The sequence below is a fragment of the Mastigoproctus giganteus genome, chromosome 14 (genome assembly GCF_048544385.1).
Source record: "Mastigoproctus giganteus isolate SK-2022 chromosome 14, ASM4854438v1, whole genome shotgun sequence".
Classification (NCBI taxonomy): Eukaryota; Metazoa; Arthropoda; class Arachnida; order Uropygi; family Thelyphonidae; genus Mastigoproctus; species Mastigoproctus giganteus.
The window spans coordinates 82,334,459-82,349,048 of record NC_143588.1 but is presented as its reverse complement, the minus strand read 5'-3'; the positions used below and the strand labels follow the sequence as shown (position 1 = coordinate 82,349,048).

At 36.1% G+C, this 14,590-nt stretch overlaps 1 protein-coding gene across 1 annotated transcript in view; it reads left to right on the top strand.

The window, feature by feature from the left end:
* l(1)G0020 (RNA cytidine acetyltransferase l(1)G0020) overlaps positions 1–2,503 on the top strand; it is a 219,217-nt gene extending 216,714 nt beyond the window's left edge. The window contains exon 25 of the mRNA XM_090388438.1: positions 2,267–2,503. Coding sequence (XP_090244564.1) covers positions 2,267–2,503 — 237 coding nt within the window. The remainder of the gene's footprint in view (positions 1–2,266) is intronic.
* Positions 2,504–14,590: the final 12,087 nt, after the last annotated feature.

Genomic DNA, 14,590 nt, shown 5'->3' with positions numbered 1-14,590 from the left:
CTGAAATTTTTGAATATGATGTTAAAGTTGGACAAAATATTATCCTTTAGATTTTACGGTTTCTAAAGTAAATTTTACTTAAGGAACTTTTTTTTTTTTTTTTTAAATTCTCAGTGGAAAGGTTGTTCCTATCTTCTGTTTAGTCTAATGGAACACTTCTGAAACAGTTTATTTTTATTTTATTTTTTTCAAAGATCTGTTTGCGTTTGTTTCAGAAGAAAACCGAGAAACAAGTTTTCTTTTTTTCCGAAGAAACATATCAGAGTAAACAGAGGACTTTTTTTCCCAATCAGAAAAAAGTAACTGATAAAACAAATTTATAAATCTTAAAATCTAAACGGTAGTACTTAGTCCAATTTTAATATATCCAAAAATTTCAGCCTAAACATGAATAAAAATAAATAAATAAATAAATTCAGATAACAAAATACCCCAAACCGAAACAAGCGGATTAGACCTTGGTGCCTTTATTATTATTATTATTATTATTATTAATAGCCATATGGTGCAAGGAAGCCCGAGGCTTATACTGCACCAGCAAAAATATTCCCGAGTTACCCTGAAAGAGAGAGAGAGAAGTAGAAAGGAATCACCAAGAAAGAGAAGAATGATGATATCCAGCTCAGGACCCTGGGTGTGAGCTGGATATCATCATTCTTCTCTTTCTTGGTGATTCCTTTCTACTTCTCTCTCTCTCTTTCAGGGTAACTCGGGAATATTTTTGCTGGTGCAGTATAAGCCTCGGGCTTCCTTGCACCATATGGCTATTAATAATAATAATAATAATAATAAAGGCACCAAGGTCTAATCCGCTTGTTTCGGTTTGGGGTATTTTGTTATCTGAATTTATTTATTTATTTATTTTTATTTATTGAAACACCCAGTATACACTTGCCTAGAAGAGGAGTATATGTATGTAACTTAATGTTATCATTTTTCACAAATAAGAACGAAGATAACATTAACTTACATTAATAAAATAAAATAAAAATATTAATTTCAGAATAATATGATATTAATTTTTTTTTTTTTTGTTCTAGAAACTTTTCTTTTCTCGCATATTTGGGGAACACGACTGAGCAATTTTCTCTCTCTTTTCTTTCACTTCACTCTCACCCCCTCCCATTTTTAAGCAGGGGTCTCGAAATCGGCATACTTTCCGCAGGAATAAAATAAAACTCATTAACTGAAAAATCCAGCTGGTGAAGAGACGATTTCTTCAAAAATGGGGTGCGAGTTCTATATTCAGTACTTTAGAAATACTTTTGAATTTTCTAATGAACCCACAGTGCGTTAAGTTTCAGGCGAATTCGATTTTTATTTCTTTAGTGAATTTTTTTTTTTCTCTGATTAATACCAGTGAAAAGTAAATCTTGTAAATAAGATAATATTGTTACCGATTATTTACTAATTAATTAACTAATAATGTAGTATATAAAAGTAGTTGTTTTCACTTCACTGCACATACTTCACAACGCAATATTCACTCACATTTTTTGTAATATTTTACTTATTTCAATTTTTATTAAAAATCAAGAAAGGTGTGTGTTGACTACATGTTATTTTATTTTATTAAATCACAGAAGATCCGTATCAGCTGATCTTCTATGATTTAATAAAATAAACAAATAGCAATAAGCATCTCAAATGTTGTAAACGTGTTTAGTGTGTCAACCTTTTTGTGCTTTGCTTATTTCTTCCTGGGTTTTAATGTTGAAAGATAACACGCACTTCACGTTTCTGCTGTGATTAATATAATAAGCAAATATTAATAATTCATGTATATAGCAAACTGATAACAAAACACGAGTCCACCAAAAAGTAACCACTTCACCTGGTTTCCCACATCTGGGCTGTGAACAGTGGCCTTGTAGGCCACAACAACAGCTATCGTCAGGGCCTCAGGTTTTTAGCAGGTATGTAAATAAGAATAAATATTTCTTTCTGTTGTGAAAGAAATTTATACCCCAGAAAGTCAATCCGTTAGGCGGAAAGAAGTCAACGGTATAAAAATAAATAAATAAAAAATCAACGTACTATCAAGCCTATTGGCAAATTAACAAATAATTATTTACAATTTATTAAAAATTTATTGAGGCTGCCGACACTCGTTCGAAAATACACTACTCGACAAAATTAACAAAACAAAATATTTTTCATGAATATTTAATTATGAACAGTGTCGCTGATAGCAAATATTTGATATAATAAGGTCCTGGCATGAGAATTCCGAGTATCCAATAGAAATCTATCTACCACCTTACAGAGCCGCAGTGGGACAGCCATGTCTCCAGTACTCAGGATGAAAAGTCATCGACGTTTAGATGAATCTTTGAAATGGCGGGCCGTTGAGCGACTTGATGTGTCACGTTGGCTTAATGTGTCACGCAGTATTGTTTCGGCACTATGGAGGCAGTTTCAGAAGACAGGGACCATTACAAGAAAAGCTGGACAGGGTCGCCCGAGGGCTCGTCAACCAGAACAGACTGCTATCTGGCTCTGACCACAAGTCGGAATCCTCGATTTTCTATGATGTTCGAATGGTTTGAGCATGCTGAATGCTGATGGGATTCTTCCTCTCGCTCAGAAGAGAGGGCATAAATTCAAATTGAGGAAAGACAGATGTAGGATAGCCGTGCGGAAATTGTGTGTATTGAGTGCTTTGGCACTCAATACACACAATATATTGCAATTTTGCTACATAAAAGGTAAAGTGCAGCCATTATCAACCCACTGCAGGATGGAAGCCTCCTCAATAATTCATGCTGAGGGAAAAGGACCATAATCTGCCACGCTGGTCCAGTGCGGGTTGACAGATCGACCGTATTCAGCAGTCAGGGACTTGCACCCCGGTCTATCTCAAAGAGCGTGTGCTACTGCACTCCCGCGCTTGACCACTCGGCTACGGTCCATGCAGCTATACTGCAGTAACCAAGATCAACGCTGCCTGCGTAATCACCAAATCAAACCATGACTCTACTTCTACAAACAGGGAAACGTTCCTGTAGATCTCAGAAATTGACTGGAGGGCGCTCAAAAGAGTGGCACAGATTCCGCCAGTCTTTATCGAATACAACCAGGAGTCCAGGGAGGCCACAGCATCTGATATTAGTACAAGGATAGAACGTATGGAGATGCATATCATCGGATTTCACGGAAGTGAAGCAGCAAGAAAATAAAACATCGCGGTAAGCTAAGCACAGAGTCGACTTGCCTGGTGCACGACCAATCGTAATTGGTTTTATCTCAGGGACACAGTTTTCCGACTAACAAATCTAGAAAATCGACCCATAAGCGCGTTTTTCAGACAATATGCTGAATAAATTCAAATTGAGGACGGACAGATGTAGGATAGACGTGAGGAAATTTGCCTTTAGCCAGCGGGTGGTTGGTTGCTGGAATAGACTTCCATCCCTTGTCGTGGAAGTTGATAGCTTAAATAAGTTTAAGGCTCAGCTGGACAGGTATTTCGAACGAACAGAGGGGTGAAGTGGAAGTTTTTATTTATTTATTTATTTGTTTTTTTTTTTTTTTGGCTGATGCTGCATAAGCTTGCTTTCTTGTATTAAATGCCTCTACTAATGCTAACACTTAGAACATTCAACTCCTATAAATTCCCCCCACCCCCAACACACACACATTCACTCTACTTCTGTAAAACTAAGTTACTAATCCCTGAACCCATCTTCAAGTACAGGAGACTGGAAAGAAACAAATTTAATAAGAAAAAAAAAAGTAGTCCCGTTTTTGCCTTTGGGACACCTTATGAATTTAAAGTTATAATTGACAATGGCATGTTTATACGACTGCATGCATCCATGGTTCGCTAGTGGGTAGCACAATTGGTAAAATCGCTGTCCTCGCCACACCAGGTGGAAAAGATTTGAGTTCGATGACATGAGGAATTTTTATGGGCCTTTTTCGCAACATGGCTGAGTTATTCGGTGTCAGGCGAGGGTATCATGGTTTTTCTGCCCGGAAACTCCATTTTTTTTTTTTTTTTTTTTTTTTTTTGTCCAGCAAACAGAATATCGACCACAGATCACATGCAATTTACAGAAAATATTTCGACAGGTATTTCGAACGAACAATATGGACAGGTATATATAAGAAGCAATATGGACTTAGTTCTCTGATGCTACTAAAACCCTACTACAACAACAGCACATGGTATTATTCTTAGAGACAAAGCAAGAGCAAGAAAGTGAAATATCTGATATAATTTGAAGAACTAGGGACTTGAAATGGGACTGAACAGGGCATTTAAGAATAAAGTACCATAAAGTTCATTAATACTGAAAGATGGGGCAAACCAATGGAATAGACATGAGTGGAATCTATTGCAAAATGCACACGACATCAGAAGAGGAACTGGTGGAGGGGATCGGTGCAAAACTGAACAGGATAGATAACAAGAAAAAATATGGATTCTTGCTAAGTTTCTAGTACACAGATTGAAACAGAAACACATTTCAACCAAAGAATACACGCAATTTGTGGAAAGAACTAACTTATATACGCGGTGTATAAGTTAGTTCTTTGGTAGCCCTAATATGATAGGTTTTCCAGTTTGACCCGGTAGGGGGAAAATTCACACAAATGGGCTACTTATGATTAAAACACGGCGGTTTAAATTTCAAATTGAAATTTTTTGTTCAGTGACAGTGATAGCAGCTCCGAACTTGAAGGGAATCTTGGTGAGAGGCTCGTTGAATGAGCTATGATTAGTACCGGAGTACATAAGGTTACGAGCAGTGGTGGGATTCAAATAATTTAAGAACCGGTTCGCTGCTCTAATGACCTTTCTAAGTATAAAAAAACTATATACCGAAAGGTAGTTTATTATTTCATGCAGTTAATACTTAAATAAGAACAATAAAAGAGGTCCACAAAACTAGATTATGTTATAAGAAAGAGTTTTAAAATATTAATGAAAAAATATTAAATAATACCTGACAAAAAACAATAAAACTGTTATTTAAGATATTTCCATATTGCTTCTTGATTGGCGTCCTCACTTGCAATTTTCTTCACTTTTATCCGAGTATCATTGGCTGAGTGATTTATCCTTAACCATCTTTTCACTGTAGGAGTAGGATCCCATTCCTTTAGAGGTAGGCCGATTAGACTAATAGTCATTTTGTTTGATATATTAGAAACAGTTAGGCGACTTCTCTTCTCTGAACATATTATGTTCATCTTTGAAAAACCCCTTTCCGCTTCTGCTGAACTTACAGCAATTGTTCTGACAATATTTTTAGCTCTTTGAACACTTTCAGGAATTGCATAATTCTGGGAATTTTTTAAAACGTTTTCCACGAAATCTCGATAATCATTAATATCAATTTGGTAATTAAAAATGTCATTAAATACAAGCAATTGTTCTTCAGCTGCTTTCCATGGAACTAGTACTTCTTCAATATTCCAGTAATCTGGCTCCAAAAAAATTGAGAAATTGTAATTTATTCCTATCTTTAAATTGGCTACAAATGCTCTCAAATATTTACAATCCATTAGTCTTTTTTTTTTCAAATTCGTTACGATGTTTTCTAAAAGTCTTCCCCGAGGAAGCCCAACAAAGCGATGATTTTCTACAAATTTTATATTTTTGAAGGTTTCTGAAGTAATTAATTCATCAACTTTTTTTTCGTATGGACCCTTTTCCTTTCCAAGCATTTGAAATGCTTTAGTAGATCTTATCACGAGTTTTTCAGCCTTTATTATGTCTATATTTCTTGCTTGCAGTGCATTTGAAAGAAGAGAAATTTCGTTTAAAATATCAATCATCAATGCCAAATCAGTTATAAAATATATATTTTCAAGACGGGCAGCCATACCTAAGTACTTCTTATTTGACCTTAAACTACAGGCAACCCATCTTGGTCCCAAAACTCTATCTTTATAATTTCAATCCCAAGTTGTTCCGATATTTTGGAAAGTTCAATTTGGTTCTTATTGGATTGATGAAAAATAGTATATATCTTATCAATAAATATTTTAAAATGATTTACTTGCTTTATTTCCTTTATCGAATCATCTAAAACAAGATAAATTCAAATTGAGGAAAGACAGATGTAGGATAGACGTGCGGAAATTTGCCTTTAGCCAGCGGGTGGTTGGTTGGTGGAAAAGACTTCCATCCCTTGTGGTGGAGTTTGACAGCCTAAATAAGTTTAAGGCTCAGCTGGACAGGTATTTTGAACGAACAGAGGGGTGATGTGGAAGTGGGTTTTTTTTTTTTTTTTTTTTTTTGGCTGATGCTGCATAAGCTTGCTTTCTTGCATCAAATGCCTCTACTAATGCTAATGCTAATGCTAAAGATGGAGGCGATGATTTAAACAGTGCCATATTATTATGTTTGGAAACTCTTTTGCAATCCTAGTGCTCACTCCAGATTTTCTCTCAAGCATAACGCTGGCACCATCGGAGCAAAATCCTATTAAATTTTTTTCCAGGTAGTTCTTAGGTTTTTTCCATAACTGAAGAACATATTGTCTCTGCATCTTGTTTTTCCAATTCAACTAGTTCAACGAAAATTGTTGGTGATGTAACTGAATCCAAGGCCAAATTCTAATACAACAAATTCTGATTTTGTTTCTTATTGAAAAAATCTGTCAAACTCTGCTCCCTTTACATCCTTTTAAGGGCTACTGCAAAAAATTTTAAAATTTTTATTTTAATATATTATAGAGCAGTAGCGGATATGTGCCTATATATTTGAATATTTTTACTGGTTCTGTCCACGTGTGGTCATATCATAAACAAAGCACTATGCTTATATCATTGATAAACATCAGTCAGAACATACATTTTCTTCATTTTATCGATACTAAACGAAATTTCTTGCTGAATTAATAAATGGCATAGGCTATGCAGATTAAATACGATAGAATACCAGGCGCCCACCTTAGAGAGAACCCTGATCACAAGTGCCATTTTAACAACCGGTTCGCCGAACTCAACAAAAAATTAGGTATCGGTTCTGCCGAACCGGCTGAATCCCACCACTGGTTACGAGATATCAGTATGCAGCATCTATATATTGCACGTATTCCACAGTTGCTTTGAATGACTTGCTGGATGAAGATCTACGGTCCTTGAGATAGAAACAAGTAGCCATTCAACCCTCGCTAGACTAACCCTGCCACTGTGTAAATAAAGTCCATTAAATTCCTCCCGTCTAGATGGGATTCGAATCCAGGTCTTTTTTACGCCGGTAGAAGGACAGTGATAGTGACCATTGTTTAACTGTGAAGGCTCGTCGAGAGGACTCTCTACTAGCACCATCTTGGAGGGTGGTGCTAAATGGCGCACAGATACAGTGGCCGTCTGGGAAACCACAGTTAAGGTCGATTCGTTTCCTGTTATTCTTTTTTTGAAAACCCCAAACATGAGAGAATGGTGCTCCTATCAACAAATCTTTACTGACTGAACACCCAGAAATGACATCTAAACTTCACACTACTAAATCGAGAAGGGAATGAACAAAGAGGAGGATGCCTATGGCGACAGACACTGATGATGGATATGTCCCAAATCAGCCTCATGTCTGATGGACCAGAACTGACTAAGCACAAGGCGCCAAGTATTGGTACAAGATTCTCACCAAATCTGAAACTAGCAAATGGAAGAACTAGAAATAAAACTGAAGTATGACAAATACCAACTAATGGAATGACCTTCTAGTTCCCCAGCCTGGGTGTTAGGAATCACATCCTGAATCTGACCTTCTGCCATTTGGCGATAAACCGGGTGCTGTAACCTGGTTTTTTTAAATCCCCATCCCCTGGTAGGGGGGAGTGAACGGTACCCATCTCCTCCCCTCCTCCCGGTGGGGCATGTCCCCACTGATCTTCATGGGGATGCCTTCCCTATTGTCCTCTATCTGTTCCCCCAAGCTTTCAGTCTCTTCCCCTACTCAATCTTAACTTACCGAATATGCCCATAAAGTAAATAATTGGACTAGCGCAAAATTTAAGCCCTCTCAGTTAAACCTATATCCCAATTCGGCTGTACGTTCACCGCAATGCTCCCCCTTTTTTATTATAGGTCTTTGCCACTGAAATCTTCGGAAATTAGGTGGCAGGGCCTGCCAGAGTACATAAAAATCTACTGGGTGCCTGACCTGCCTCCTCGTGTCAGTGTGGGCAATGGTGGGTACCATTAGGAGCCTAATGGCTAAATGGTCAGAAGAACACGACATTTCACTCCCCACACTCTTTTAATTCTCTGGCTTCCACAGATTACTGTGATACACAAACAGAGTATACAATGCGGAGATGGGGAGAAATCCCTGGTGCCGTCAGACAGCTAACACACTTTACATTTTATTTTCACATCCCAAACACGAGAGATATTAGAACCTATAGTACTTAGTGGCGTGCATGGGTTGGAAATTGGGACGACAAAAGAAGATATTTGTTGACATTAGACTTGAACTTCTGTAGACTGTAATCTTCAAGAAATATGTACGAAGTTTTGACCGCAGTTGAATAAATAAACGAGGAAGATGAACTGTCTTGAAAGATAAAAAGGGAATTATAGAAGCCAATTCAGAAGAACAGTTCCATGGAAGTATCTGTAGAAAAGACATGCAGCAGAAACAGTATGTCTATGAGACAGCGAGTGGAGAGACTGTTTGAGATGAGTCATTAATTAACCTAACTTCCCTCTTCTGAATGGAATCTAGAAGCCTGAGAGAGGTTTTGGGGACACTGCCCCAAATGTGAGAACAATATTTCATGGTAGAGGAGATTTGCGATTTGTACAGAGTGAACAGCTGTTTGGAAGAAAAGTAACGCCGAGAGCGAAAGAAAAAACGAAGTTCTTTAGATGTAGAGGAAGCAATATTTGTAATGTGCTTGTTAAGGTCAGGGTAATCTCCAAAAGATATATATATCATTTTGCCTAGAAATCGGATTGTCACCAAAGGTAAGCATAGGAGCAGAAGAATCCTTTTTGCGAGATATAAGACAGGACTGAGTTTTAGAAGTATTGAAATCAACTAAATTGTCTTTGCCCCACTGGAGATCGGTATTTAAGGAATTGGTAGATCGGATATTCGAGAGGTTGAAGCTGACTGAGCAGGGCAAAGTTTCTCAAAATGCAAAGTGGAATGCAATGTGCTATCATCGGCAAAACTATGGATAGGACTTCCAATCAATGGAAGAAGGTCATCAATATATAAGAGAAAAAGAGTGGGGGAAAGAACTGAACCTTGGGGGACAGCAGCATTATTGGAAAAGATAGAAGCCAGAGAGCCATCTACCGTCACCTTCAGTGAGCAGCGAGAGAGAAAATTGGATAACCAATTACAAAAAACAGTTGGCAAACCATCTTATGGTTTGCCAACTGTTCATAAGCTTGTTTAGAAGACCTTTATGCCAAACACGATCGAAAGCCTTTGAGATGTCAAGAGCAACTGCTTGTGTTTTTCCCAACTTTTCCCTTGAATTTGTTCATAAATGGGTAACATAAGCCAGAATATCACCAGTGGATCGACACTGACGGAATCCATACTGGCGATTGTTGATCAGATGGAAGGTTTCTAGATAGTTTAAGAGGTGGCGGTTAATTAATTTCTCCATTACTTTAGAAAGAGTAGAAGTAATTGCAATGGGACGATAATTGGATGGGGGGGATTTGTCACCCTTTTTAGGAACTGGCTGGATATGAGCAAATTTTCAAGCAGAAGGAAAAACACCTTTGGAATAAGAAAGGGAAAAAAGGCGGCAAAGAGCACAAGTAAGTTCAGGAGCACAGGTTTTGAGAACAAGAGGAGAAATTCCATCAGTACCTGGAGCTTTCTTAGCATCAAGATTCGTCAAAATCCTTCTGACGGAAGACCAGAGGAGGCATTGAATGAAGTGTGCTGGGAATGGTGGAGGTGTTTTACCAAGATCATTAATACGTGAGTTGGAAGAAAAATGGGATGCTAACAGGTCAACTTTATCCTTGGCTGAAGTGTGAATACAGCCATTTGGTTTTGACAGAGGTGGGCAAAAGTAGCGGCCAATAGCATTGGTAAGAGACCAGAATGCTCGGCTACCATTAGGGCAAGAAGCAACTTGTCTACTCTTAGCCTGTTCAAAATCTAGTTTGGCTGATTAATAACTGCTTTACAATTTTTGCATCCAGTTCCTTTGAAACCACATCATAATAACCAATCAAATTTTTCAGACGACTTTTCCTTAACAAATCCATGTTGCGTCTGAATTATTGCTGCAGTCTTGTCTAGACGATCCTGCAAATTCGAAATGCCTTACAATATTCAATATGGTTATTCTAGAACCAGCAAGCCTAGGGATATTTCTGTCTTTGATATGCTATAATGGATGCAGTAACACTGAATACGGTGCTGTTTCTTGTATTCTTTCTATCTTGTGACATCCTCTGACCGTTTGTTCGTCCCGGAGTATAAACAGAAAATTTAATTTAATACTATATCCATCCTTATAAAGTTTAATTAAAAGTTCTTTATCTTTATGCAATATTTTAAAACGAACTACACAAGATTTGGTTACGCCTTGAAGCTTTTTTCTTGACGACGAAGACTAAGATTACAACTAGCAAACGCAAAGAGCTAATTTCTTTATTAAGTTCACTTATGTATTTACCCCGTTGGTCTAGTTCTATTTTTTTATTGTTTAAAAAATCGGAAATATGCTGATTACAATGCAAAAAATCGTTTTTCGAAACGATTCTAGTTATTAATTTTGAAAAATGGATTTTATAATTGCAGTGTATATTGATCAGCTAGAGTTTTGTTCAGTAGAAGGAACAACTCTTTTCCGTTTTAACGTGATGGACACAAAATTTAAAATAGTTGAAGAACAACATTAAAATTAACCAAACAGCAACAAAGAACATTACAAAATATAAACAAACATCTTCAACGGATTCCACTTATTTCTTTTAGTTATGAGAATTTGCCTTCTGTGAACTGTAGAAGGTTAATCCACAACCTGGATAATCATCCCCCGGTTGATTGAGCGTCTACTGTACGTGACATCAGTGGCGATCCGAGGTAGAGGCTAAAGGGGTTATAGCCTTTCGCTTATGATTAAAATAATGCAGACTTTTTAAAATCTTATTTTTTATTGCTACATGATGATTAAAGCACAGTGATTCCAAGGAATACTGCTTGATACCCCCCCCCCCCCCCCAGCTGCAAAATCCTGGGACCGCCACTGTGTGACGTTGTCGATGCGCATGACAAACCGGAACGGCGTTCCGGCATACATTCCTAACCCTGCTTCACCGTTTACTACACTATTGAACTTAGAGACATTAGCTTTCATAACTTACATACCATTTCTTAGAAAATTTCTGCGACTTTTATATTTGGCGTTGTATTCCCAGGCTCACATTTTTGGTTTAAAGAAGTTCTCAGCATTTTTATCTTCCGTATTTTATCTAGGATAAAGTTTCAATTCACAATCGGTAATCCATTTTCTCGGTATCAAGCTATAAGCATTCACATCGTTGTATTTTTTCCTTTCTTCTTGTTTGTTCCATCTGGAGAAGAAAAGCAAAATATATTTAGCGTTGACTTTAATAACGATTATTCTGAATAAAAGTCCAAACTTTTCAATTAGACGTACGAATATATCGACGGTATTTAGCAGTTGTATGCAAATTTCCTGTGTGCCAAGTATATCGTATTCTGTCTCTCCGAAATGCTCATACATAAGTGATTTGATCATTGGAGCGATTCGAATGCACAAAATGCCTATATTTTATTAAGCTTTAATATTCATTTATATTTTTATGCATGTTCTGTAAGGACATAATGCGATACATGGTCTTACTTTGTACTCTCTCGAATTTTCACGCGATAAAATTTGACTCTAAGAGCATTCTGGGAAACGGTTTGCGTAATACCCGAGACAGCGGTACACCTTACTGGCTGGCAAGCCTACGTTATTGTTAACAGCCTATTGGGCTGCAGAGTTGTATTATTTTGGTGAGTAATAGCTAATTGTAGAATTTGAGATGTTACACGTCGGTTATTATTTTTTAAAAATTTATTCTCATGAGAGATATTTGATAAGTCATTTCACATTATTACCGAAAGAGAATAAAACAACTAGTCTTGAGTTGAACCAAGCCTGTTATGTGTTGACCTGTGGCATGGGATGTCTGCCATCTTTGGTGAACGTTCACCCTACTGGTGACACCGGTTGGTGTCTGCTTTGTTTATGATGGTTTTCATTTAGAATTGTCACTGAATTATATGTTTTTTCCCTAATCATCGATGTAACTATTGAATCTAGTATTGTAGTTTGAAATATATTTCATGTTAAACAAATTGTAATCGTGGCTTTGTGCACTGGTATTTCGGATTCATTCATTGCTGAAGAGTATTGCACAATTATTTTCATTACTGGAGAATATTCGTTATTTTAATAAAGTTACCCTCAAACATCGCGGATATCTTTAACGTAAACTAATGGGCCATGGTTACATTTTTTCCAACCATAAAGCGAAATCAGGAAGGGAGTGTCTTCTGTCAGTCGTGAAGTAAACAAAAGTAGCACGCTTTCGCTTTGTTCCGTTGTACTTTGATATATTTGGGGACTGGATGTTAGCTTAGTGTTTATGCAAATGGTTAATGTGCGTATGTTGCCATTGGTTTTTAGATAGATAGTTTCATTATCGAAGGATTATGTACTTTAATATTTTGTTACTCTTTATTTACAAGGTTACAGCCTTCGTTATAAATAGTATGGGCATCACGAGTTAGCAAGGTCACTCATTGGTTATAAATGCAAGCTGAGTTTTCATTACCTATCTTCAGATATTGCGCAACATTAGAACAATATAGGATTTATTTAATATATGTAACTTGCATTTATTTATTTGAAATAGTGGGCCTGTGCCTCCTAAATAAATACTTTTCTTGCAAACGTTTATCACAACTAATTCTGTGATCGTATTGCTGGTACCTGGTCTATATAGAGGTTTGAATCATGGAAACGGCAGAGGATTCTTTAACTTGAACTTTTATTATTGTATTCTTAGGATTTCACCGACTAGAAATGGGATTTCATTTCCCCACTTTGTTGGCTTCTTAAAAAAAAAAAACCCTAAACATGTTACATGGCTGGTATTTCTGGGAATTGACTTTAACTGTCAGTTGGTAAATTCTTCACCAAATTTGTTTTAATGGAAGCAGGTTAGTTATTTTGTATTTAATTGTATTATTTGTATTATTATAAATTAACTGAAGGTAGTAGTAGTTATAAATTAAAAGAAATAAAATTATTTTATTCAAACTTTTATTATGATATTCTTAGAATTTTCATTGGCTAAGAATGGGATTATTGTTCTTCCCTTCCCCAATCATGTCAGCTCCTGGTATTTCTGGAAGCCAACTAGGACTTCTAGTTGGTAAAAGAGTCACAAATTTGTATTTTGAGTGGAAGCTGATTCATTGTTTTTAGCTTTAATATTTAAGCAATCATAAATTAACAAGTGTAGTCAGTAGTTTTTAAATTAAAAAAAAAATCATTAAGCTAAATGATATAGAAATTCCCATCAGATATGGGATACTTTCTCTCAATTATATCGACATTTTTTTAAATAAAAATTTTCAGGTGATGGCCTACTTTTCTGATTTTATATATATATATATATATATATATATATATATTTAATGTGAATGAAAAGCAGATGTAAGCAAGGTTGTAAAGAGAACTTTTCTAACATTTTAGAAATTGTTGCAACTGCAATATTCTCTACACTATGCAGGCATAGTGTAAATTCCATATGGTGCATTTGCTGTCTCTTTCACTCAAAAGGCAGTGGTCTTGACCTCCTAGTACCTGCACCTGTCTTGAAACACAAATACTTGCATGATACATATTATACTGAGTAACTGTCATATTCATGAAAGGATAATTTTGAATCATGTTTCTAACCAGAGATCATTTTAGAATACACAAATATCAAACATTAGAAATATAGAACAGATATAATCTGATAATGGAAACATTTTTACAAATTGAAAGAGTATGTGTAAGTGTATATATATTGGGGTGTATTTGCTTAGGCCACCAACAAAATTTGGTAGCATGTTCTCTAACTCAAAATTTTTTTCTTTTATAAAGATAGGTAATAATGATTTACCTCAATGTTCTGAACTGTTTTTGAGAAATTTTAGCAATAATTAAAAAAACATTTAATTCAAAATGCTTTTATTATAGCATTTTTAGTAAGTATAGTATAGTTCATAATAGTGGTCAAAGTTTGTATTCAAGGAAGCTTTTATTTCAAGTCTTCTACAAGCATTTTCATTAATGAACAACTGGTTGTTGTAGTTGATAAAGGACCTGTGAAATTAAGGCAAATTGTTGTGGCTGTGTTCTTAATATGCTAATGATTCTTGTATGGTTGTGCCTGAATTCTGTAACTTTGTGATTTTGTTGTTCCTCAGAATAATAATAATAATAAAAAAATTCAGAGGAGAGGTGGGGTAGGCACATGAAGTTGGCCACCATTCAGGAAAGTGTTAAGGGCTCATGATGTAATAAAATGTGCAGTTTTTTTTTTTTTTTTTTTGGAAAATTGACATTTGTTTGCATTTAAT